At 38.3% G+C, this 26,675-nt stretch overlaps 1 protein-coding gene and 1 long non-coding RNA gene across 5 annotated transcripts in view; one reads left to right on the plus strand and one right to left on the minus strand.

Moving 5' to 3' along the window:
* Window positions 1–2,527: 2,527 nt before the first annotated feature.
* Window positions 2,528–26,675, plus strand: part of BOLL (boule homolog, RNA binding protein) — a 66,115-nt gene continuing 41,967 nt past the window's right edge. Inside the window, exons 1-6 of one of the 4 annotated variants that reach the window (XM_033230744.1) lie at window positions 2,528–3,124; window positions 7,191–7,334; window positions 9,992–10,083; window positions 12,324–12,378; window positions 13,687–13,762; window positions 17,391–17,518. In XM_033230744.1, the coding sequence (XP_033086635.1) occupies window positions 3,104–3,124; window positions 7,191–7,334; window positions 9,992–10,083; window positions 12,324–12,378; window positions 13,687–13,762; window positions 17,391–17,518 (516 nt within the window). In that variant the 5' untranslated portion in view covers window positions 2,528–3,103. Of the gene's footprint in view, window positions 3,125–3,758; window positions 4,054–4,415; window positions 4,445–7,190; window positions 7,335–9,991; window positions 10,084–12,323; window positions 12,379–13,686; window positions 13,763–17,390; window positions 17,519–26,675 lie in introns of those variants that run through there. The other 3 variants (XM_033230745.1, XM_033230746.1, XM_033230747.1) reach the window with 3 other exon arrangements.
* LOC117094676 lies at window positions 14,605–17,519 on the minus strand. Its single transcript, XR_004441636.1, has 2 exons — window positions 17,459–17,519; window positions 14,605–15,389 (listed from the first exon to the last, which is right to left on the minus strand). It is a non-coding gene; the product is annotated as an uncharacterized LOC117094676 (long non-coding RNA).

Below are 26,675 nucleotides of genomic sequence, written 5' to 3' on the forward strand. Positions count from 1 at the left end.
CTATGAAATTATTACAGTAGTATGGTATGTACTCCAGTTAATTACATGCAGTCATTATTTAATACTGCATCTTTATATGTATTTACATTTTATTTATTTATTTATTTATTTATTTATTATTATACTTTAAGTTCTAGGGTACATGTGCAAAACATGCAGGTTTGTTACATATGTGTACTTGTGCCATGTTGGTGTGCTGTACCCATCAACTCATCAGCACCCACCAAATCATCATTTATATCATGTATAACTCCCAATGCAATCCCTCCCCCCTACCCCCTCCCCATGATAGTCCCCAGTGTGTGATGTTCCCCTTCCCGAGTCCAGGTGACTTCATTGTTCAGTTCCCACTTATGAGTGAGAACATGTGGTGTTTGGTTTTCTGTTCTTGTGATAGTTTGCTAAGAGTGATAGTTTCCAGCTGCATCCATGTCCCTACAAAGGACGCAAACTCATCCTTTTTTATGGCTGCATAGTATTCCATGGTGTATATGTGCCACATTTTCTTAATCCAGTCTGTCACAGATGGACATTTGGGTTGATTCCAAGTCTTTGCTATTGGGACACCCTGTTCTTCATCTTCATATCTCCCATATTATATTCCATTACGTACTGCACAGAATAGGAACTCTATAAGTGTCTACTAAATTGGGGTGCATTGCATAATTTTAAGTGGTTTATCCAAGTTTTAAAGTTGAACATTCCTTTTGGTGTAAGAATTAATAGTAAGAGGCAGAACAGAGAATTGCCATATTGAAAATAAAGTATATCCCTCTAGTACCCAACACCAGCCTTGAAACACAGTTAGTGTTCCCTAAATTATGTAAATTTTTTTCAGATTAAACACCTACTGCGCTGAATACATTTTTTAAGAGAATGCAATTCTTGAAAAATAAGTGTTTTCAGCCAAAAAAGATTTGGGCAAGACAGGATAGTAACATCTACCCAAATCCATTAACAGTCCTAGGAAAAAAAAAATGCCCAAAGAAGACTAGTTCTACTGGTATTGAACAGTAAAATTATTATGCTTTAGAATATGAGTTTTCATCTAAATAGGTTTGTATTCTCTATTTCCACAGAGACTTAAACCTGACAAAATGAGCTTAAATTGCATGCAGACATGTATACTGACTTTAGGGATTCTTCGGGTAAGATAAACAAAAATTGTTTCCCATTTTATTTTGGGTAAATAATATGAAGAGCTAATCTTTGAACAAATCAAAAATGAATATAGTTACTCTTTTTTTAATTCTATATCTTGAAGGCAAAGTAACCCAAAGTCAAACTTTTATAGTAGTGTGTACAATAGTTGTTACTGGTGTAACTTTTAAGCAGTTGTTACTGCTGATTCTTTAAAAATATATGGCAAAATGGTTAAGATCAAGAACTGTGGGTTGGGGGGAGACCCAGGATTAAACCTCCTACAGCTTTAGATCTTGACCAAATTACTTATCCTCCAAACCTCTGCTTCATCACGTGCTATGACGATAATTGGAGCATCTATCTGAAAGTCTGCTGTGAGAATGAAAAGATTAAATGATACTGATCATAAAGCATTGTGCCTGAAACAAAGTACTTGATAAATGGCAGCTATAATAATAATAATCATTACTATAAGTTTATCCAGTTGTAATCATTTTAGCTACCTACTAGAAATACGTATTCTTTACAAAGCAGTCTTCTTTCAGCTAGGCGTGGTGGCGTGGGCCTGCCTGTGGTCCCAGCTACTCAGAAGGCTGAGGGGGGAGGATCGCTTGAGCCCAGTAGGTCGAGAATGCAGTGAGCGTGAGATCGCGCCACTGCACTCCAGCCTGGGCGACAGAGTGAGCCTTTGTGTCTAAATAGTTAACTGGATGGGCACGGTGGCTCATGCCTGTAATCGCAACACTTTGAGAGGCCAAGACAGGCAGATCACTTGAAGTCAGGATTTCAAGCCTGGCCAACATGGTGAAACCCCTTCTCTACTAAAAATACAAAAATTAGCCGGGTGTGGTAGCAGGCACCTGTAATCCCAGTTACTCAGGAGGCTGAGACAAGGAGAACCGCTTGAATCTGGGAGGTGGAGGCTGCAGTAAGCCGAGATCGCGCCACTGCACTCCAGCCTGGGCGACAGTGCGAGACTCTGTTTCAAAAATAAAAATAAAAATAATTAGTTAATTAATTCATTAATTTTTTAAAATGCAATCTTCTTCCAAAGGCGATCAAAAGGCTGTTGGAGGGTGGAGCCGCTAAGTCGCCCCCTACCGTGAGGGTGGCTTCGTCCGGGACCATTCCAGAGGCTGTGCCACTGCTGGAGGTGCTCAGCTGGGCCGGGACCCGCTTGGGGCACGGTCCGGGGCGGGCACCGGAGCCCGACTAGGCTGAGCGGCAGGTCCTGACGAAGCCACCCGCGCGGCCCCGCCCGCCTGGCGGGATGAGTGACGGCGGCAACAGGTGCAGAGAGGCGTCCGCGGCTTGTCGGGAGCCCCCGAGTTTGGCGCGTCAGGCCCCAAGAGTCAGAGTTTGACTCTAGAACCTTCTTCGCATTACACCAGTCTTCGGAAGTCGCCCGTCAATCGGCTTCTTCTAGCCCAGTAAAGGCTTAAGGTCACCTCAACCTCTCGAAACCCACCAGTCCCAGAGGCCGACTCTTCACAAGTGGAGGAGACGGGAAGGCGTGCCGTGCATGGAGCTTTGCCTGACCGCTCGCTCTCTCCTCCCCAGCCGTCTGAGAGCAGGCGAGAGGGGTCCCAGAACAGAGCCCTCGCTCCGCACGCCCCACGCCCGCCCCGCTGTGCCGTGCGCTCTGCCCCTGAGACGCCCCGACTTGGAGTCCCAGAGCCACAGCCGAAACTCGCCCGCCCGCGCCCCTCTCCGGCTTGCGGCGCCCGCCCGCACCGCCGCCTGCCACCCGAGGCGACGCTGTCTGCTTCTCCCCACCCGGCAGGTGGCAAGTTCAGGGCCCGGGTCCGAGCCTGCTCCCCTGCAGCTGCCACCGCCGCCTTCGCCGCCAGGGGGCGAGAGTCCCAGGCAGGACAAGCAGCGCAGCTGCCTTGGCGTGAAGGTGGTTTCAAACTTTAGGCTTCTCTTCCCTACCCTGCGTCTCTGAAGAGCAGAGAGGAAGATGGAAACCGAGTCCGGACAGGTGAGTACGGCGATCAGGGCCCCAGGGCGCGGGGTAGCGGGGAGAAGGAGCAGCGTGGAGCCCGTCCCTAAGGGCCTGGAGGGGCAAGGTGAAGACCCCAAACGCTCGCTATCTGGTTAGGAAGAAACGTGGCCAGGTGCTCCATCGACCGCTGCCAGGAGCCGCCCGCCCGCAGACCTCGTCTGGCTGTGTCATGGGGGTCAGGAAGGCGCCACTACGGGGCCTGGACTGGGTGTAGACGGGCCAGGGGACCTCAGGCGCGGATGTTTTGGGAGGCGGCGGGCTGCCGGGCACCCAGCGGAGTCCAAGCAGATAAACTGCTTTCCCGCCGAAATTGGGCTAGGCAGCGTCTTTGACGCTCCCTCTGGCCGAACTTCGACCCAGCGGCCCAGAACGAGGAGTTGCCAGGGCGGTCGACACCTCCACTCCACGACTGGTCAGCGAGGTCCGGAAGGTCTGAGAGACCTCGCGGGGGCCCGCCTGTGGCCCAGGTGGGATCTGGACACTGAAGCACTGGCTGTGCACCCAAGCCAGTCAGAGCGGACTGGGGGAATTGAAGGAAGACTGCCCACACAGGCCCGAGGCGCAGCGGCAACGTGCCGTCCAGCCCCGCCCCGTCCCGCCGCCAGCAGCCAATCAGGGAGCGCCACGCGAGGGTGGGGACCAGCTGCGCACGAGGCCAGCGGCGGGGTCGGTGCCGTTGAGGGTTCCCGCCACTGCTGCTGGCGGATTTGCGGGGCAAAATTTCTCGCTGGCTAGCCTTCTTTTCCCTCCCGCACTTTGGTGGGGAGGGGGTGGATCCTCGTTTCGGTGCCCAAGTTCACGATGACCCGAGAGAACTCGAGGAAGTTGTCGCCGCGGCCATTTCCCCCAGTGCCGCAACTTGCTGGCCTTGGAGGGGGAGGAGCGCCGAGGCAGTGACTGCGACGGTTAGCCCGCCCGTTCCTGCTGTCTTCCTTTGCAAAATAGATGCTAGATCTCGAGGTTGACTCAAGGGGAGGAGCCAGTGAGGGCACATTGCTTTGGAGGAGAAGTTTAATAAACTCTCTAGTGCTGGAAGTTTTAGCAAATGGAGGAGACTTCAGACCCGACAACAGTCCCCTTCTAGCTGCTTCCGTAACACGTGCGGAATTTATTGCTAGTTAGAATTTGAGGCTTTCTTTGTTAACTCAATGCATCACTAATTGTTAATAATGAACTTAGATGTTGCCTCTACCTGAGCCTTGCTATTGCTAACATTAAAATATTTTGTAGGCCTGGCGCGGTGGCTCACGCCTGTAATCCCAACACATTGGGAAGCTGAGGCGAGTGGATCACGAGGTCAGGAGATGGAGACCATCCTGTCCAACATGGTGAAACCCTGTGTCTACTAAAAATACAAAAAAATTAATGCACGTCTGAAGTCCCGGCTACTCGGGAGGCTGAGGCAGAAGAATCTCTTGAACCGGGGAGGCAGAGGTTGCAGTGAGCCGAAATCATGCCACTGCACTCCAGCCTGGCATCAGAGCGAGACTCCGTCTCAAATATATATATATACACATATACAGATATACATATGTGTGTATATATATATGTAGTAGACTGCTGTTATACTGTATTATTTTGCCTTCAGCCTATTTGGCATATCGTGAGCAGGTCTCTCCTGAAGAAATGATTCACTTTTAGTCATTCAACAGATGTTCATTGAGCACCTGCTGTGTACTGTCAGTACTTTAGATGCTGCCGTGAAAAAAGCAAAACTCCTGCCCTAGTGCATTACATAATAGTGGATACAGATAATGGACATAATAAGTAAATTATATCGTATGTTAGAAAATGATGAGGGAGAAAAATTAAGCAAAGCGAGCCCACATTAGAGCAGGAGCCTTAGAGAGTGGAGGAGAGTGAAGTGAATTGAGTGTGAAAGGTTTTTCTTTTCTCAGGGAGTATCCTTTAGTTTCTCGAGATTGGAAATAAAGCACTGTTTACTTCCGTTCATTTCATCCTTCCCTCGATGAAATATACTGGGGTTTGTCTTTTACTTAAATTTGCGAACAAATTAGTACATCTTATTTTCAATAAGAGAATTTCATGAAGAATTTTTTTTTAATTTAGCAAATAGGTAATTTTGACACTGTAAACAAATGGGCAGAAAGACAAGATTACATCTACTAGAGCTGTTATATTATTTCTAGCGATACAAAATCCACAGTTGAAAAATACTAAGCATTCCAGAATTACCCATTCTGAGCATTATATCCTACTGAGCAAAGTGACTGATGTCACAAATAACCTCCAAGTGCCCAGAGACAAAGTTGTTAAGATTAGATTCCCAGTTTCTTTCATTGGAAACTACAACATAGTAATTATTAAATGTGGTGGTTTTTCCGTGTTTTAAAAGAAGTATTTACGTATTCCCTTATTAGGAGTATGTACTTCCTTAAGGCTGGATGGGGAAGAGAGCCCATAAGATCCAGCCTATAGCCCAATTGCCACTCCTGCCCTAGTCATTTCTCTGTACATCTTGCAAAGATTAATTGAGGGATTGTGATTGTATTGACCAGAGAAGAAAGAACACAAATTTGAAAAAGAACAACTCTATTACCTGAGCTGGAAATTCATTTTCATGTGTTTGTTTCTCAGAGAATTGGAATTATGAACTTCAAGATTTGTTATTTTCTTTTTCTTTCTTTTTGAGATGGGGTCTCGCTTTGTTGCCCAGGCTGGGGTTGAACTCCTGACCTCAAGCAATCCTCCTGCCTCAGCCTCCCAAGCAGCTGGGATTACAGGCACAAGCCACAACACCCAGTTTACTTCGAGTTTTTTGAAGCACACATTTAGGATATTAGACTGTCTCAAAAGTGTGTTTAGTGTTTCCAGATGGAAAATAATTCACCAGTTCTTGAACTGGTTTCTCTTCTACATGATTCTCAAGTCCTGGTTTTCTTTCAGTTATACCTTAAAAGTCTATTATTTTACCATTCTGCAAAGGCTTATACATTTATATATGTTTATTAAAATTTAAATTAGATCCTCTAACTTATCGTTGTGAACATATGGATATGTACTGAGCTAATTCTTTGGAATAAACATTTATGAGCTATAAGTATATAATTTTTAACAAAATCAGTCCAATCTTCAAATTGACAAGTGCATTTAAAATTTTGACCTTCAGGCTGAAAATGGTGAATGTGAATGTTAGAGTTTATTAACTTGTGAATGACCGTTAGTTAAAGACCACCAGGAACACATGCGTCATTTAGTGAACTTGGGTCTGTTAATCGTTCAAACAAGGGAAAACAGAAACCATGGGGCCTCTCAATTAGAAGGTGTTAGAACTCATAGGATATAGGCTTGTGTTGAGCAATTTTTAGAGAGGGTTTAAGGAAGTAAGGCTTTACTCTGGAATGTATATCGTCAGGAAATGGTAGTAATTCTGTGATTGGATGTTTTAACTTTTATCTAAAAGGAAAGAAAAATGGATCGAGGCCAAAACTATAACTGATAAAGAAGGAGCAGTCACTCATATCAGCCAGAATGGAGGGATGTTTGGTTATTATTGTGATTTGGGCAATGCCTTTGTTTTAGTCAGCCTTCAAACATGATTGTGGAGTGGTCTTGTTTTTAATCTTAATCCATCAGAGTCACAGGGTGACTTTGTCTGATGTTAGTGTTCTGTTAATGAGAGAACACCACAGCCTAGCTGTGAGTGCCAGGCCAACTCCTAACAACACCAGGGCCTAGCTGATTGTGTCAGGCTGGGACTGTTTTTCTCTTTCTCAAACATCTTCATGAGTTTTATATTCCCCTTAATAATTAAGTAATCGGTTTGATAATATAAGCATTTTAAATAATGTACTTAATATTTAAAATCTCTATAATGGAGTAGATTCTGTGTTTCCTAGTTCTGTTGCTCTAAAAAGCTTTTAGCTCTAATTATAATTTTTATAATATTAAAAGTAAAGCCTAGAATATTATATTTTACCTAAATGACTCATCTTTTTGAAAGATATGCGTTTTCAGTCTGCATCAAAAGCAGACTGCATTATACCCAGTGCAAAAAGTGTAAAAGAATTTTATTTTACAGCAAACATCAAACCAGATGCAAACAGATTCATTATCTCCATCCCCTAATCCTGTGTCGCCTGTGCCTTTGAATAACCCAACAAGTGCCCCAAGATATGGAACAGTGATCCCTAATCGCATCTTTGTAGGAGGAATTGACTTTAAGGTACCTATTTATGCATGCAGTAAAGTGTATTTTTTCATTAGAAGTCTTTATTTCTCAGAAATTGTTTCTTTGTGCAGCTATAAAATCATAACATATTTGCATAATGATTAATAGATTTTGGATTACCTTATTATAAAGAATCTTTCAAACCAACATGTAGGTTACATAAAGTATAAAAACTGTTCAATGTCAAATACAAGGAAATTGAGCCTCATTGACTTGCTGTAGGCTCCTAGCCAGTCACATAGTGACAGAGTGAGACTAGAAGCCTCGTTTTCTGTCTCATAGCTCCACACTCTTCCATACCAGAACTAATTATACTTTCTTGCCTATACTCCGATAGCCAAAATAATGAATGATTATAATTTTCAAAAGAGACTCAATTCTTTTAAAACTTAGTTTTATGAAATACTATTTCTTTATCCCAACTCTTATCTCAGATTCCTGAGCAACCTCCTAGGTGTCTATTCTTTGCAAAGCACTTTCTATGTTAGAGTTTAGGATTTGATTACCAAAAAAGTCCTGTGTCCTTGTCAAAATAAAGCACCTTAAAAATAATATATTTAAGCAGAAAAAAATAACTATTCGGTACTAGACTTAGTACCTGGGTGCCGAAATAATCTGTACAACAAACCCCCATGACGATTTATCTTTATAACAAATCTGCACGTGTACCCCGAACCTAAAATAAAAGTTTTTTAAAAAGTAATACATTTACATCATGTAATCAGCCATTCCACTCTTTCAAGGAAGCATAGTTCATGAGATGATGTGCAGTGCCCCTCACCCCGCAAGAGTAAACACCTACAAGAAAGGCATGCATAGGTATTGTAAGTGGAATACTCTTACTTTCAAATGGATATATGGAAGGACTTCCAAGACTCTATTTTACATATTAGAAATTATAGGGAGAGTTATTTTTGACAGAAAAAAAAAACTTTCCTTATGCCATTAGGTGTGATATTTGACATTTGTAACTCACTATTTCCATATAGTCAATCTGTTACAATTTGGGTGGAATTTCTTTTTTCCTGCACAAGAGAAATGTTACGCTTAGTGTATTTGCCAAAACAATGAGTCTTAAGCAAGTGTATGATTGTTTCACTAAAAATAAAGTAAGAAAAATTATTTATTATAAAATATTTATTTTTAGAAAGGTTTTCTGTATCTGTGGAAAAGACTGACGGCTGGCAGAAATGTTCAATTTGGGAATTCATTTATATTACAATAGCTTAGCATGTTTTTAAAAATAAGTTATCAATAAATATAAATATTTGTATGGCCAAGTTATTTTAGGTTACTGAAGCCCTCAGCTGCAGCATGAACTTTGGAGATGGTTGTTACAAGGCAGCGATAGCTTTACGGTAACTGCTAGGGCTCCCTCCTGTATGCTTATACCTTTTTCAAAACCACAGATAAAGTCCAGCAAGGAAATAATTTACTGTAATAGCAAGTAGTCACAGACTTTTTGACCTTTCATTTTTAGAAGCGAACAGACTATCTCTCTTAATGCTTACTTTTCTTGACTGTCCCTTTGTCACTGAAGAAGTGGAGCTACAAAATTGAGCTAGTGATTATTCTACCAGAGAATAGTTGGAATTAATTTGTATTCAAATATCTAGTAACAATTCTTATTCTAGCATTGATTTCATTTTCTGTTAACTGAAATAAAAGGCATTCAGTTTTTCTTAGATTGAATCAGTATTTGTCATTATCCAGCTTAGCAGGCTTTATGTTACCAACTAAAAACCAATAGCGTATGTGAGTAGTGAGGTGACAGTTGAACTCAAAAGGCATAGCTCTGCACTAAGGCATGTCTTTTTCTGGTGTATATAAAGAAATTTTATTCTAGAGAAAAGTTACTCTTGTCGACAAACAGTTACAGCTAAACCAGAAAATGAAATTGCAATGAATTTAATGTCAGTATTCTGAGAAAAGGTGATATAAGTCTATTATCAGACTATTTTGATTAGAAAAACAGATATGCCAAAACCATCTTTGTAGATACCTTGTATGTTTTAAATGTAATTATGATTCCAATTTTTATTTTACTATCAAAACAATGTCTGAATTTAGCTGAAATGTATGTTGAGTACAGATAAGGAATCTAATAACTCTAAAAGTTATAGTCACTCCATTGTTCTCACAGTTGAGTTGAAGCACTTTTGGAAATACATTCCTTTCCTAAAACTGACTTAGGAAAGGAGTTCCTGAGACTACTGATTAAAATAGAATGACTGGTGTAGGCCAACACAACCTAGTTCCACTGCCATGACTGTCTCTGAGCCACAAGAGCCAATAGTAATATACCCTTACTATGGAAATAGCATTCCTAATCCAAATTGTTTTTTTAAAAACTGGCCAGCTAGCGAACAAGAATCATTTAAAGATTTCTTTAAATAATGAGCTTTGTAGCTTTAAAATAATTCAGCTTACATTTTTATTGACATATAGTAATTTAACAACATAGCTATTGTATAAAGCAAAGTATTTATATTGATTTTAATCACCTGGTGGTTTATGCACTGTTTTGTGCATGAGAGGCATTTTTCATGCATCTTATCTATAACTTTTTCTGTCTCCAGAGCAAGCATGAGAATTATTCATCTTTTATCAACTAAAAAATGTTTTTTAATGTTTTCTTTTTATGCCATTAGACAAATGAAAGTGATTTAAGAAAATTTTTTTCCCAGTATGGGTCTGTGAAAGAAGTGAAGATTGTAAATGACAGAGCTGGAGTATCCAAAGGGTTAGTATCACTATAGATTGTCTATAGAATTAACAACTCTATTTTCATTGGATTACTAGGTTTTGTATGCCAGTTTACTTTGGTTCCATTTTCCAGCGGAGACTATCATGCCCTCTTCTTTCCTCCTACCTTTTGATTTCCTATTTTGTGTGTGTGTGTGTGTGTGTGTGTGTGTGTGTGTGGTGTGTGTGTGTGTGTGTTTTGGAGGGAGGAGACACTGTAGTATTTCTTAATTTGTTGGGAAGTTATTCCTGCCTGGGTGGAGGGACCATTCAGTGTTAGGTAGCAAGCACTTTATGTGAGTAGCAGATGTACATTAGCTGAGGAATGAGAAGCTAAAGGAATCAGATTCTTTTGGAATTGTATCCCTGCTTTAGGCTATAGAGAACTTTATTTGAAAACAGCTGACACCAAGAAATGTCTGTAGGTTGTGCCTCAGAGACCTAATTGGGGGACCAATATGAGAAATATAATTCTAGTGAGAATGATTTTGAATTACCCTATCAATGATAATGAAAATGAGAAGAAAGCAATAAACTGTGTCTTTAAGTGTATAGAGCTGTTTCAGTGGATTGTTATGTGTACAAAGCCCAATTTCAGAAAAAAAAAAAAAAAGGTAGCTTGCATAGTACACTCACTTAAGGAGTTGGACTGCAAAGTTAAAAGAAAATAGATAAGGCAGTAAAGTATTGTATTTATTTTCTTGAAAGACCCATACTTACAGGCATAAGAAAAGGGACCCATTGCAGTGATATTAGTGAGAAACAACATTCAACAGATGGATACTCTGGAAGAGATGGGATTCTACAGAAAGGTTATTTTTAAATAAATGAGATACTTCCTCAGAATGCCAAACAATATTAAGATGAAGTGAGATTTACCTCTTTTGTTTTACTAACAGAATTTGCAATGTTTTGGTAATATCCATTTTTTTTTTTTTTTTTTTTTTTTTTTTATTATACTTTAAGTTCTAGGGTACATGTGCATGACGTTTATATCATGTATAACTCCCCCATGCAATCCCTCCCTCCTCCCCCCTCCCCATGATAGGCCCCGGTGTGTGATGTTCCCCTTCCCGAGTCCAAGTGATCTCATTGTTCAGTTCCCACCTATGAGTGAGAACATGCGGTGTTTGGTTTTCTCTTCTTGTGATAGTTTGCTAAGAATGATGGTTTCCAGCTGCATCCATGTCCCTACAAAGGATGCAAACTCATCCTTTTTTATGGCTGCATAGTATTCCATGGTGTATATGTGCCAGAAATAAAGATGTTCTTTGAAACCATTTTTTAATCATTGAAAAACATACGTGGAAATGTAAACTGTATTTTATGCCTTTTCCACTGGGTGTGTGTGTGTTCTACCAAAAAAAGAAAATAGTGTAAAAATAATTCCTTAACTCTTTTAATATTTGGGCAAATAGATAAAGAGAAATTCCTTTGTTTAAAAGAAGAAACTTGGTATATGATTCAGTAATTATGAATTGAAGAAAATAGTGAAGATATTTAGCATTACTCAGAAGAGTTTCCTTAAGTTATCTAATTAGCAATTATGTTTTGAGAGATACACTTTTTCTTTCTTTTGTTACTTTTTCTCTACCTATTTTGGCTTTTTGGACATGAAGCACATTATTTATGTGTATTTGTATCTTGAACATTATATGAATTGTGTTTGAAGTTAATTATGTATGAAAAACAGATATGAAATCTGCGTTGTACATATTTTTAATTGATATTGTTTGGGAAATATACTAATAATTACATTATCAGTTATATGTGCTAATAATAATAACGAAATAATACATTTACATAGCCATTCACCAATATAAGAAATTTTATTGTGTTGAAATGTTTAATTTTTTAGTTATTTTTCAACTTTGATTTCTCTTAGCCAAACTTCTATTAGTTTAATAGGAGATTATTGCTCTGGATTGAAATTTATTGCATCCCAATTTTTAAGCCACAGCATGAATCTCTTGTGCTTTTCTTTCTTACATATAGCTGAGGGCTGAAGCTGTTTCAGGATCTCAGGGTTTTTCTTTTCTTTTAGTTCCCTGACCAAGGGAGGTGACAGTGTTAAACTGTGAGTGATTCTTCTAAGATTCCCATGCTAGTGCAGCATAGAAAGATGCCTACTCCTACAGTGGCCCATTATTTAAAAGCAAAATTTTAAAACATTTTAATATAATTAATATAACATTCTAAGAAAATGATTAATTAGTAATAATTAATGCATTTATTTAGGTATGGTTTCGTCACTTTTGAAACACAAGAAGATGCACAAAAAATTTTACAAGAGGTATGATTTTTTGGTGTATTTAACTTCATTTCTGGAACTTTTGTATTTGAAACTAATCTTTTCAGTGTTCGAATACAGTAATCAATTGCTTTTTTAAAAAGGTTTTCATCTTAAGATTGGCATTGGTCTGTAGGAAACTTGATCTGCAGAAGAGCAAATTCCAAAATCATTACGAGTATGGTTGTGAAACTGTAATATAATGTTTCGCTTTATTTACTTAAACTAAGAACTTGGGGATATGTCTTTTGCAAAGTGTTAATAGCATTTTGAATGTTTAAAAAGCACTACAAATGTGGATTCCAACAGTGAGGTTATCTGAGATGATTTCCCTCCTGTGAAAAACATTATATAAACTAAGAATATTCACAGAAAAAGCCTATAGCCAGCAATTCAGTGTGATAACTTTAAGTTAAGGCAAATATAACATTTAACTTTTTTAGAAAAAAAAGTAGAATTTGAATTATATGTTATTAAAATCATATAGAGTCAATTCTTGTTATTTGTGGCAGTTATGTTCTCTGTCATTGCTAGGAACACTGAATTAGCAAATGCTGAACTACTCTTTCTAGGGGAAACACAAGGTAAGGTTCCCAAGAACCTCTGGTCACAATATTGCCATCAACCTATCAATATATAACCTTGTTTTTTGTGTTTTTCCATTTAAAGGCATCATATATAACAGATTACTGGTTCATTAATATTGAAGCCATGGCCAATAGCACTATAATTCATGCTTGAATTAAGTACATCTAATATATATCTTCTCCATAAGGCCTATGACAGTCTTCTTGTGCTAGCCAGCACTTCAGCAATGCACATGGGGGCCATTTTAAATAGCACAATCACCAACAAAAAAGCACAAAAATGGAGAAAGCATGCCACTAAATAGAAAGCTCTCTTTTAGCGTATGAGCACTGGAACAAGAAGAAAGAATATCGCCTTGTTTGACCTCAGCTGGGGGCATGTGCATCAGGCTACTCAAATTTTCTGCCACTCTGCACGTGTCCACTAATAGCCTCAAAATTGCCACAAATATTAATTTTAGGATTACAAATAAATTTTAGCAAATAGGTAAATTCACAAATACAGAATCCATGAGTAATGAGGATTGACTGTGTTACAAATGGGGAATTGCGGTCAGACCTAGATCTATTTCAGTCTGAAGACTGCTCTTTCCCACTATTCCTGCTGATTTCAAAGAATGTTATAGTCTGAATTTTTGAAATTCTTTCTAACTGATTTTTCCTTATTTATTTTATAAATAATAGTGCTAAAATAGTAAAATAATTTCCTTTTTCTTTATTTTAGGCTGAAAAACTTAATTACAAGGATAAGAAGCTGAACATTGGTCCAGCAATAAGAAAACAACAAGTAGGGATCCCTCGTATGTATTGAAAACTAATGTATTTTTAAATATTTTTGCTTGGTTCTTTTTTGAAATATAAGACTTTTTATAGAACTTTATTAAAAGATCATGTTTCTTTCATTTAATAGTTATTTTAGCAAAGTTGGTGGAAAAACTGAGTATTTTTTGCCACAAAATAATGTATCTCAATTTTTTTGGTTGGGAAAAAACTTTATATACATAAAGATGCTTAAGTATATTCTGTGTAGTTATATCATTAAAGGAACAATCTTTCATGATGAAAATATAATTTAAAATAGCAAAAGTAATTAGAAGTAATTTAATAATTTAGACTTACTAATGAGAAAAAATTGAATTAGAAAGTAATTTAAAATTAATCAGAGTAAAAATATTGAACGTGAAAACGTAGAACTAATATCAGAAACTCGCTGCATGCTATGTACTGTGACCCAGCCAGGTGTGTCATAATTTTCAGGGAGACAATCCCTAAAGCTTTAGGAATTAGCTAAATTATGTATCTACTTTCCTCAAATTTCTCCAATGCTTTCAATTCTATTATTCTTTCCTCACTCTTTCTATTTATTAAGTTAGGCATCTTCATAGTTAACTTTTTACCTTTAATGTTTATTAAAATTCCAAACAGTCTTTGACTAGAAGGAGAAATGTGATGTAAAATTAATAACTAACTTATTTTCTCTTGGCCACATCCTAGTGTCTACGGGAAAGTTTAAAACATTTGGTAATTATTATATTAATCTGTTAACAAATTAATAGATTGTATTCATTTGGACTGTTATGCTTTTGACTTAGAAATAATAAATATTCAGTTAATACAGTTGCCACAACTACAACAAATCAAGAGATTAATTTTGACTTAGTATTTGTTAATTTAGGAGACAAAGTATCCTCAGTAGGTTAATACAAAATGGAATGCACTAAATATGGCAGAATGCTGAATATTTTCAGACTATTGTTGTTACTTGCAAAGATTAAGCTAGAACATACAGTAACAGTCCTTTAGCCCATTATCACCAGCAATATGTACTAAATAGTAATGTTCATAGTATGATCTACCAGTTGCTGAAATAGAAAATAAATCAGCACTGTGCTGAATGCTTTCAAATATACTAACTGTTTTTTCAAAACTGCTTAGTGGAAGGGTCAATGTTATGGGTTTTCATTTAATCTTCATGGAACCCCATGACGTATTATTATATCTATTTTTGTAAATAGAAAATTCAATCCCAAAAAGGTAAAGTCATTGTTTTAAAAATGTTTCTGCTGAAATACTTGTAGAGGAGAGTTAATCTTGGCATGTTGTGGTTCCTAACCCACTGCAGCATATGGGAATTGCAAATTTTCTTTAAAGTCTCACGATTTACGTAAAAACATCATGCATAATTTGCATTCTGTTCCATAATATCATATTGTTTATTTGAATATAAAAATGTTTCCCAAAAACAATTGAATAAAACTGATTCTGTAGGAAGATTACTATGTTCAGCCTCTGCTTTTTCATATCTCCTGATATACCATCCATCCCTTATCCAACTTTGAGAACTATGGGGTTAAATAGCCTAATGGTGAGTGGTGGCATTAGCCTTCAAATTCAGGACTGTTTGATTCCAAAGTTCTTTTGACTTTTCTGCAAAGAAAAATAGGTATTAAAAGTACATTTACAAATAAGGGATTCTTATCTTAGTTTTTTCTTAGATCTGTCATTTCTTTCTATCTCCATTACCAACACCCGAGTCCCAGCTAACTACTTTGCTTACCATAATTCCTGGAAAATCATCCTAAGTGGTCTCTCTGAATCCAATCTTTCTCCCTTCTAATCCATCATTCACAAGGAAGCCGGAGTGATCTTTCAAAAGTGCACCTCTTATTGTCTTATGCTCAGCTTATTTTGAGGTATTCTTCCCTTTTCTTTCCATGCTTTAGCCATCTAGCCTTCTTTCAGTTCCAGAACATACTATACTCCTGTTCTCAGAATCTAATATACTGTTTTCTTTACCTAGAATGTTCTTTGCCATCCAATTCATTCTTTAGAGCTTAGCTGAAACATCATTTCATCACAAATGTTCCACATATATGTATATATAGTGATTTTTATATATGTTTTGTATATATAATAATTGAAATGTTCAGTATCATACCCTATACTGCCTCATGTATTTATCAAAATTGTATTTAATTAATTAATTGTGTAATCAAGTAATTACTATCTTCCCTACCAGACCTAACTTCTTTGAGGATACAGACCATCTCATGTCTAATTTTTTTATTTTTTGCTGTATCACTAGGGCCCAGTTCAATGCCTTGAGATAGTACGCACTGAAAATTTATTTATTTAGCGAGTAAAGCATGGTTCATGTTCTTTGAATAATGAACCATTATCATTATCTTTGAATAATAGTTGAATAACTTTTGGGGGGAATCCATGGACCTCCAGAATTGCATGTAAAATTGTGTTTGACTGTATATATATCTGAGGAAAAGGTCCCTGGTTTTCATCAGATTCTCAAAAAGATCTAATTAAGAACCATTAAAATAAATAATAACAATACTAGATCAAATGCAGTGAAAATATAAAAGCTGAGGAGCAATAGTATTACTTAAAGTGGTAGGCCCGTGCTATTTGAAGTGTGGTTTGCAGACAGTGTCAGTTCATTGGAAGCTGTCAAAATGCAAATTCTTAGGCCCTGTCCCAGATTTACTGACTCAAAATCTCTGAAGATAAGTCCCTGGAATTTGCATTTTAATAAACAATTGAGGTGATTCTAATTTATGTGAAACTTTGAGAAGCACTAGTACAGGTGGAAGAAGAATTGTCAGTTTCACTAATTTATATAACCTTGCTGGTTAAGACCCTAATCTAATTTGGCTAATTTAACTTTTAAAGTCTCCTCCATGACAAAAAAAAATGTATATTATTTATTGTTTTTTGGTTTGTGGTGGGGGTTTATATAACTTGGCCTGGGAAAAGAGATGGGGACCCCAGACTAGCCACATGAAGACTTGAGGTCATGTTTGCAACAGCAGCAGTTGTAGCAAAGGGAGACTAGATAGAGAATAGATCATAGAAAAGAGAGATAAAAGAGAGCCACAGCATGAATGAATGTTTGCTGGTAGGATATCCAAAGAATTAGTAGGGTGGAACCAAAATGTCTTCAGGAAAGTAGAATCTTCTCCAACTCTACTGCTTCCATCATCTTTGAACTTTCAGAAATAAAAGGTCTAACCAAGACCTTAGGAACTTTACTATAGTGTATGTAGTCTTAAAGTAATTATACATAATTTACATTTGTACAAATAATTACTTTGCTGATGATAATCTAAATTGTTAAGCTCTGTGTGGCATACTGGTGTTGGAATCTGAATTGATACATATTTAGTATTTCTTATTAGCATTGTTTATCTTTTCTTTTAATCATCTTAAACTAAAAGCTTTAAGGTATTGAGTTTAAAAATACATGCTTCAAAGATACTTTGACATAAGGAATTTTTTTAAAATACCTGTGACATTCCATTTTTACCATAGCTACATAGGTATATTAAGATAAATATTTTTCTGAAGTGTTTAGAAACTACATTTTTAACAGTTAAATTGAACATTTTAATTATTATTATTTAATCTTTGCTTTAGGTTCTAGTATAATGCCAGCAGCTGGAACAATGTATCTAACAACTTCAACTGGATATCCTTATACTTACCATAATGGTGTTGCTTATTTTCATACTCCAGAGGTAACTTCTGTCCCACCACCTTGGTCTGTAAGTAATTTCATTTTAAAAGGATTTCCACCTATTACTTATCGATTTTTTAATGTTTGTTTTATTTCTGAAATATTTCAGCTACAGATAATTATAAATAATAACACATCAACCAAATTTAATAGACATCAACATTTTGCAACATTTACTTAAGTTCTTAAAATGGGGAGTAAAGTAAAACCACTTCAGGTCAATTCTCCTTACCCCTACTTCCTTACCCTCTTTCCTGTTCAGAAGTAAGCAGAATATCTTTCCTATTCATTTCATATATTTTTACTACAAATGTATGTATTCATAAATGACATTTAGTATTGTTTTAGTGGTTTTTAAACACTGTATAAATAATCTGGTTTTTTCACTCAGCATTATATTTTTGAGATCAAACCATGTTTATCTCTTTTTAGATTATATCACATTGATCCTTGTATATGTAGTTCACCTATTTTAATATTTTATAATATTTCATTGTACGAGTGTATTACAATTTTTTATATTCCTCTATTGATGGACATTTTAAGTTTTTTCTACAAAGTTACATTGAATACCCAGATCTTGTATGTATTATGTGAGGGTTTTTCTGGGGCAGTGGTTTTCTAAGGTTTTACTTATTATATAAATTATCTCTGAATTTTTTTGAAATATTATGAAAACAGTCACTCATTTTTAAGTTGATATCTGAAGTTTATTATAAGTTTAAATAGTTTAGGAATATTGTATATTATAGGTTTATATATTTTCATCAAAACTTTGCATCTGTAGATTTAGCTTACTTAATAGTGGAAAGTGTCTGCTCTATAACTCAGTTAACAAAGCCAGTCAACCAAATAAAACTACTGAATAAAACTTTCTTTTAGAAAATTCCGACTTTATTTTTAAACTCAAATAAATGAATTAATATGTATCCATGTGACCATCGGCTAATTTAAGTTTGTTCCCTAGATGAAATAAGTATCATCTCCCCTTTAATACTTCTTATGCAAGCTCTTTCTACTTCGCCTTCTGTCATTTCTCAGGGCATTGCCCTCTTGAGTTGTATATTTGTTTGATGCCCTGTTGGTATTTACATTCCTGAATAAAGCATTATAGCAAGATCCGGAAGGAGTGAGAAATATACCTTTCTTTAGGGAAGGAAAAAGGTGATGGTGAAAGGAGAGATTTTAAAAGAAGAATACATATTACACAGACACAGTCACAGGCAGATCACATCAGAAAGGAGTACATATGAAGTTTAGAATCTGAAAATTGGTACTCTTAAAGTTATTCATGCCCATGTATTTATTACTGGAAAATTTTTGTGCTTCCCTAATGTACCTTGGCCTAGGCTAGGATGTATACATAGAATTTCACATTCATGAAATATGCATATCTTTGACTAGATGTTGCCAAAGAGCTTTTGAAAGTGTACATTCTAGCCAACAGTTTATAACAGCCCCATTTTTCCATAATCTGCCAACCCTTAAAATTACCAGATTTTTACATTTATGTCAATATTATTTTATGCAGTAATATTTTGTTTTACTTTTATTTGCCTAACTTGTAGTAACATTGAACATATTTTCATATATTTATTGGCCATTCTGCTTTATTCTATGAACTGCCTGTTCATATTCATTGTCCATTTTTCTGTTGGGGTGATTTGTTTTTTTTTTTTTTTTTTTTTTTTTTTTATATACTTTAAGTTCTAGGGTACATGTGCATAACGTTTATATCATGTATAACTCCCCAATGCAATCCCTCCCTCCTCCCCCCTCCCCATGATAGGCCCCAGTGTGTGATGTTCCCCTTCCCGAGTCCAAGTGATCTCATTGTTCAGTTCCCACCTATGAGTGAGACATGCGGTGTTTGGTTTTCTCTTCTTGTGATAGTTTGCTAAGAATGATGGTTTCCAGCTGCATCCATGTCCCTACAAAGGACGCAAACTCATCCTTTTTGATGGCTGCATAGTATTCCATGGTGTATATGTGCCACATTTTCTTAATCCAGTCTGTCACAGATGGACATTTGGTTGATTCCAAGTCTTTGCTATTGTGAATAGTGCCGCAATAAACATACGTGTGCATGTGTCTTTGTAGTAGAGTAATTTATAATCCTTTGGGTATATACCCAGTAGTGGGATAGCTGGGTCATATGGTACATCTAGTTCTAGATCCTTGAGGAATCGCCATACTGTTTTCCATAATGGTTGAACTAGTTTACAATCCCACCAACAGTGTAAAAATGTTCCTATTTCTCCACATCCTCTCCAACATCTATTGTTTCCTGACTTCTTAATGATTGCCATTCTAACTGGTGTGAGATGGTATCTCATTGTGGTTTTGATTTGCATTTCTCTGATGGCGAGTGATGACGAGCATTTTTTCATGTGTCTGTTGGCTGTATGGATGTCTTCTTTTGAGAAATGTCTGTTCATATCCTTTCCCCACTTTTTGATGGGGTTGTTTGTTTTTTTCTTGTATATTTGTTTGAGTTCTTTGTAGATTCTGGATATTAGCCCTTTGTCAGATGAGTAGGTTGCAAAAATTTTCTCCCATTCTGTAGGTTGCCTGTTCCTCTGATGGTAGTTTCTTTTGCTGTGCAAAAGCTCTTTAGTTTAATGAGATCCCATTGTCAATTTTGGCTTTTGCTGCCGTTGCTTTTGGTGTTTTAGACATGAAGTCCTTGCCCATGCCTATGTCCTGAATGGTACTACCTAGATTTTCTTCTAGGGTTTTTATGGTATTAGGTCTAACATTTAAGTCTCTAATCCATCTTGAATTAATTTTCGTATAAGGGGTAAGGAAAGGATCCAGTTTCAGCTTTCTACTTGTGGCTAGCCAATTTTCCCAGCACCATTTATTAAATAGGGAATCCTTTCCCCATTTCTTGTTTTTCTCAGGTTTGTCAAAGATCAGATGGCTGTAGATGTGTGGTATTATTTCTGAGGACTCTGTTCTGTTCCATTGGTCTATTTCTCTGTTGTGGTACCAGTACCATGCTGTTTTGGTTACTGTAGCCTTGTAGTATAGTTTGAAGTCAGGTAGCGTGACGCCTCCAGCTTTGTCCTTTTGACCTAGGATTGTCTTGGCAATGCGGGCTCTTTTTTGGTTCCATATGAACTTTAAAGCAGTTTTTTCCAATTCTGTGAAGAACAATTGGTAGCTTGATGGGGATGGCATTGAATCTATAAATCACCTTGGGCAGTATGGCCATTTTCACGATATTGATTCTTCCTATCCATGAGCATGGTATGTTCTTCCATTTGTTTGTGTCCTCTTTGATTTCACTGAGCAGTGGTTTGTAGTTCTCCTTGAAGAGGTCCTTTACATCCCTTGTAAGCTGGATTCCTAGGTATTTTATTCTCTTTGAAGCAATTGTGAATGGAAGTTCATTCCTGATTTGGCTCTCTGCTTGTCTGTTACTGGTGTATAAGAATGCTTGTGATTTTTGCACATTAATTTTGTATCCTGAGACTTTGCTGAAGTTGCTTATCAGCTTAAGGAGATTTTGGGCTGAGACGATGGGTTTTTCTAAATATACAATCATGTCATCTGCAAACAGGGACAATTTGACTTCTTCTTTTCCTAACTGGATACCCTTGATTTCTTTCTCTTGCCTGATTGCCCTAGCCAGAACTTCCAACACTATGTTGAATAGGAGTGGTGAGAGAGGGCATCCCTGTCTTGTGCCAGTTTTCAAAGGGATTTTTCCAGTTTTTGCCCATTCAGTATGATATTAGCTGTGGGTTTGTCGTAAATAGCTCTTATTTTTTGAGGTACGTTCCATCAATACCGAATTTATTGAGCGTTTTTAGCATAAAGGGCTGTTGAATTTTGTCAAAAGCCTTTTCTGCATCTATTGAGATAATCATGTGGTTCTTGTCTTTGGTTCTGTTTATATGCTGGATTACGTTTATTGATTTGCGAATGTTGAACCAGCCTTGCATCCCAGGGATGAAGCCCACTTGATCATGGTGGATAAGCTTTTTGATGTGCTGCTGAATCCGGTTTGCCAGTATTTTATTGAGAATTTTTGCATCGATGTTCATCAGGGATATTGGTCTAAAATTCTCTTTTTTTGTTGTGTCTCTGCCAGGCTTTGGTATCAGGATGATGTTGGCCTCATAAAATGAGTTAGGGAGGATTCCCTCTTTTTCTATTGATTGGAATAGTTTCAGAAGGAATGGTACCAGCTCCTCCTTGTACCTCTGGTAGAATTCAGCTGTGAATCCATCTGGTCCTGGACTTTTTTTCGTGGGTAGGCTATTAATTGTTGCCTCAATTTCAGAGCCTGTTATTGGTCTATTCAGGGATTCAACTTCTTCCTGGTTCAGTCTTGGGAGAGTGTAAGTGTCCAGGAAATTATCCATTTCTTCTAGATTTTCTAGTCGATTTGCGTAGAGGCATTTATAGTATTCTCTGATGGTTGTTTGTATTTCTGTGGGGTCGGTGGTGATATCCCCTTTATCATTTTTTATTGCGTCTATTTGATTCCTCTCTCTTTTCTTCTTTATTAGTCTTGCTAGCGGTCTGTCAATTTTGTTGATCTTTTCAAAAAACCAACTCCTGGATTCATTGATTTTTTGGAGGGTTTTTTGTGACTCTATCTCCTTCAGTTCTGCTCTGATCTTAGTTATTTCTTGCCTTCTGCTAGCTTTTGAATGTGTTTGCTCTTGCCTCTCTAGTTCTTTTAATTGTGATGTTAGTGTCAATTTTAGATCTTTCCTGCTTTCTCTTGTGGGCATTTAGTGCTATAAATTTCCCTCTACACACTGCTTTAAATGTGTCCCAGAGATTCTGGTATGTTGTATCTTTGTTCTCATTGGTTTCAAAGAACATCTTTATTTCTGCTTTCATTTCGTTATGTACCCAGTAGTCATTCAGGAGCAGGTTGTTCAGTTTCCATGTAGTTGAGCGGTTTTGATTGAGTTTCTTAGTCCTGAGTTCTAGTTTGATTGCACTGTGGTCTGAGAGACAGTTTGTTATAATTTCTGTTCTTGTACATTTGCTGAGGAGTGCTTTACTTCCAATTATGTGGTCAATTTGGAATAAGTGCGATGTGGTGCTGAGAAGAATGTATATTCTGTTGATTTGGGGTGGAGAGTTCTATAGATGTCTATTAGGTCCGCTTGGTGCAGAGATGAGTTCAATTCCTGGATATCCTTGTTAACTTTCTGTCTCGTTGATCTGTCTAATGTTGACAGTGGAGTGTTGAAATCTCCCATTATTATTGTATGGGAGTCTAAGTCTCTTTGTAGGTCTCTAAGGACTTGCTTTATGAATCTGGGTGCTCCTGTATTGGGTGCATATATATTTAGGAGAGTTAGCTCTTCCTGTTGAATTGATCCCTTTACCATTATGTAATGGCCTTCTTTGTCTCTTTTGATCTTTGATGGTTTAAAGTCTGTTTTATCAGAGACTAGGATTGCAACCCCTGCTTTTTTTTGTTCTCCATTTGCTTGGTAGATCTTCCTCCATCCCTTTATTTTGAGCCTATGTATGTCTCTGCATGTGAGATGGGTCTCCTGAATACAGCAGACTGATGGGTCTTGACTCTTTATCCAGTTTGCCAGTCTGTGTCTTTTAATTGGAGCATTTAGTCCATTTACATTTAAGGTTAATATTGTTATGTGTGAACTTGATCCTGTCATTATGATATTAACTGGTTATTTTGCTCATTAGTTGATGCAGTTTCTTCCTAGCCTCGATGGTCTTTACATTTTGGCATGTTTTTGCAATGGCTGGTACCGGTTGTTCCTTTCCATGTTTAGGGCTTCCTTCAGGGTCTCTTGTAAGGCAGGCCTGGTGGTGACAAAATCTCTAAGCATTTGCTTATCTGTAAAGGATTTTATTTCTCCTTCACTGATGAAACTTAGTTTGGCTGGATATGAAATTCTGGGTTGAAAATTCTTTTCTTTAAGAACGTTGAATATTGGCCCCCACTCTCTTCTGGCTTGTAGAGTTTCTGCCGAGAGATCTGCTGTTAGTCTGATGGGCTTCCCTTTGGGTAACCCGACCTTTCTCTCTGGCTGCCCTTAAGATTTTTTCCTTCATTTCAACTTTGGTGAATCTGGCAATTATGTGTCTTGGAGTTGCTCTTCTGGAGGAGTATCTTTGTGGCGTTCTCTGTATTTCCTGAATTTGAATGTTGGCCTGCCCTACTAGGTTGGGGAAGTTCTCCTGGATGATATCCTGAAGAGTGTTTTCCAACTTGGTTCCATTTTCCCCCTCACTTTCAGGCACCCCAATCAGACGTAGATTTGGTCTTTTTACATAATCCCATACTTCTTGCAGGCTTTGTTCATTTCTTTTTCTTCTTTTTTCTTTTGGTTTCTCTTCTCGCTTCATTTCATTCATTTGATCCTCAATCGCTGATACTCTTTCTTCCAGTTGATCGAGTCGGTTACTGAAGCTTGTGCATTTGTCACGTATTTCTCGTGTCATGGTTTTCATCTCTGTCATTTCGTTTATGATCTTCTCTGCATTAATTAGTCTAGCTGTCAATTCTTCCACTTTTTTTTCAAGATTTTTAGTTTCTTTGCGCTGGGTACGTAATTCCTCCTTTAGCTCTGAGAAGTTTGATGGACTGAAGCCTTCTTCTCTCATCTCGTCAAAGTCATTCTCTGACCAGCTTTGATCCGTTGCTGGCGATGGGCTGCGCTCCTTTGCAGGGGGAGATGCGCTCTTATTTTTTGAATTTCCAGCTTTTCTGCCCTGCTTTTTCCCCATCTTTGTGGTTTTATCTGTCTCTGGTCTTTGATGATGGTGACGTACTGATGGGGTTTTGGTATAGGTGTCCTTCCTGTTTGATAGTTTTCCGTCTGACAGTCAGAAGGAGTCTGTTGGTCTGTTGGAGATTGCTTGAGGTCCACTCCAGACCCTGTTTGCCTGGGTATCAGCAGCAGAGGTTGCCAAAGATAGAATATGCTGAACAGCGAGTGTACCTGTCTGATTCTTCCTTTGGAAGTTTCCTCTCAGGGATGACTCCACCCTGTGAGGTGTGGGGTGTCAGACTGCCCCTAGTGGGGGATGTCTCCCAGCTAGGCTACTCAGGGGTCAGGGACCCACCTGAGCAGGCAGTCTGTCCGTTCTCGATCTCAACCTCCGCGTTGGAGATCCACGGCTCTCCCCAAAGCTGTCAGACAGAGTCGTTCGCCTCTGCACCGCGCCCCGCTGCTTTCCCTATTGGACCTCAGCTGTGGGCTGTCCCCAGAGGTGGAGTCTACAGAGACAGGCAGGTTTCCTTGAGCTGCTGTGAGCTCCACCCAGTTCGAGCTTCCCAGCGGCTTTGTTTACCTACTTAAGCCTCAGCAATGGCGGGCGCCCCTCCCCCAGCCTCGCTGCTGCCTTGCGGATAGATCGCCGCAGACTGCTGTTTAGCAGTGAGGGAGGCTCCGTGGGCGTGGGACCCTCCCGGCCAGGTGTGGGATATATTCTCCTGGTGTGCCTGTTTCCTTAAAGCGCAGTATTGGGGTGGGAGTTACCCGATTTTCCAGGTGTTATGTGTCTCAGTTCCCCTGGCTAGGAAAAGGGATTTCCTTCCCCCTTGCGCTTCCAGGTGAGGCGATGCCTCGCCCTGCTTCAGCTCACGCTGGTCAGGCTGCAGCAGCTGACCAGCACCGATTGTCCGGCACTCCCTAGAGAGATGACCCCAGTACCTCAGTTGAAAATGCAGAAATCACCGGTCTTCTGTGTTACTCGCGCTGGGAGTTGGAGACTGGAGCTGTTCCTATTCGGCCATCTTGCTCCGCCCCTTAGTTCGGGGTGATTTGTTTTTATCTTGAGTTCGTTACATGAATTTTGTGGGTTGCCAATATCTTCTTCCGGGTTGCCAATATCTTCTTCCAATTTGTGGCTTGTTCATTAACTCTTTTTGATTTTTTTCTCATAAAAATTTTATGATTTTTTTGGTCTTTTTTTACAAGATTTTCTTCCTCTTTTTTTATTTTTTATTTTTTCTTATACTTTAAGTTCTAGAGTACATGTGCACAACGTGCAGGTCTGATACATAGGTATACATGTGCCATGTTGGTTTGCTGCAAAAACTCGTCATTTACATTAGGTATTTCTCCTAATGCTATCCCTCCCCCAGCTTCCCACCCCCCAACAGGCCCTGGGGTGTGATGTTCCCCACCCTGTGTCCAAGTGTTTTCATTGTTCAATTCCCACCTATGAGTGAGAATATGCGGTGTTTGGTTTTCTGTCTTTGTGATAGTTTGCTGAGAATGATAGTTTCCAGCTTCATCCATGTCCCTGCAAAGGACATGAATTCATCCTTTTTTATGGCTGCATAGTATTCCATGGTGTATATGTGCCACATTTTCTTAATCCAGTCTATCACTGATGGACATTTGGGCTGGTTCCAAGTCTTTGCTATTGTGAATAGTGCCACAATAAACGTATGTGTGTATGTGTCTTTGTAGTAGCATGATTTATAATCCTTTGGGTATATATGCAGTAATGGGATTGCTGAGTCAAATGATATTTCTAGTTCTATATCCTTGAGGAATCGCCACACTGTCTTCCACAATGGTTGAACTAGTTTACACTCCCACCAACAGTGTAAAAGCATTCCTATTTCTCCACATCCTCTCCAGCATCTGTTGTTTCCTGACTTTTTAATGATCGCCATGCTAACGGGCATGAGGGTATCTCATTGTGGTTTTGATTTGCATTTTCTGATGACCAGTGGTGATGAGTATTTTTTCATGTGTCTGTTGGCTGCATAAATGTCTTCTTTTGAGAAGTGTCTGTTCATGTTCTTTGCCCACTTTTTGATGGGATCGTTTGTTTTTTTCTTGTAAATTTGTTTGAGTTCTTTGTAGAATCTAGATATTAGCCCTTTGTCAGATGGGTAGACTGCAAAAATTTTCTCCCATTCTGTAGGTTGCCTGTTCACTCTGATGGCAGTTTCTTTTGCTGTGCAGAAGTTCTTTAGTGTAATTAGATCCCATTTGTCAATTTTGGCTTTTGTTGCCATTGCTTTTGGTGTTTTAGTTATGAAGTCCTTGCCCATGCCTATGTCCTGAATGGTATTGCCTAGATTTTCTTCTAGGGTTTTTATGGTTTGAGGTCTAACATTTAAGTCTTTAATCCATCTTAAATTAATTTTTGTATAAGGAGTAAGGAAGGGATCCAGTTTCAGCTTTCTATACATGGCTAGCCAGTTTTCCCAGCACCAT

The sequence above is a fragment of the Trachypithecus francoisi genome, unplaced genomic scaffold (genome assembly GCF_009764315.1).
Source record: "Trachypithecus francoisi isolate TF-2019V2 unplaced genomic scaffold, Tfra_2.0 Lachesis_group13, whole genome shotgun sequence".
In the NCBI taxonomy this organism is placed as follows: domain Eukaryota; kingdom Metazoa; phylum Chordata; class Mammalia; order Primates; family Cercopithecidae; genus Trachypithecus; species Trachypithecus francoisi.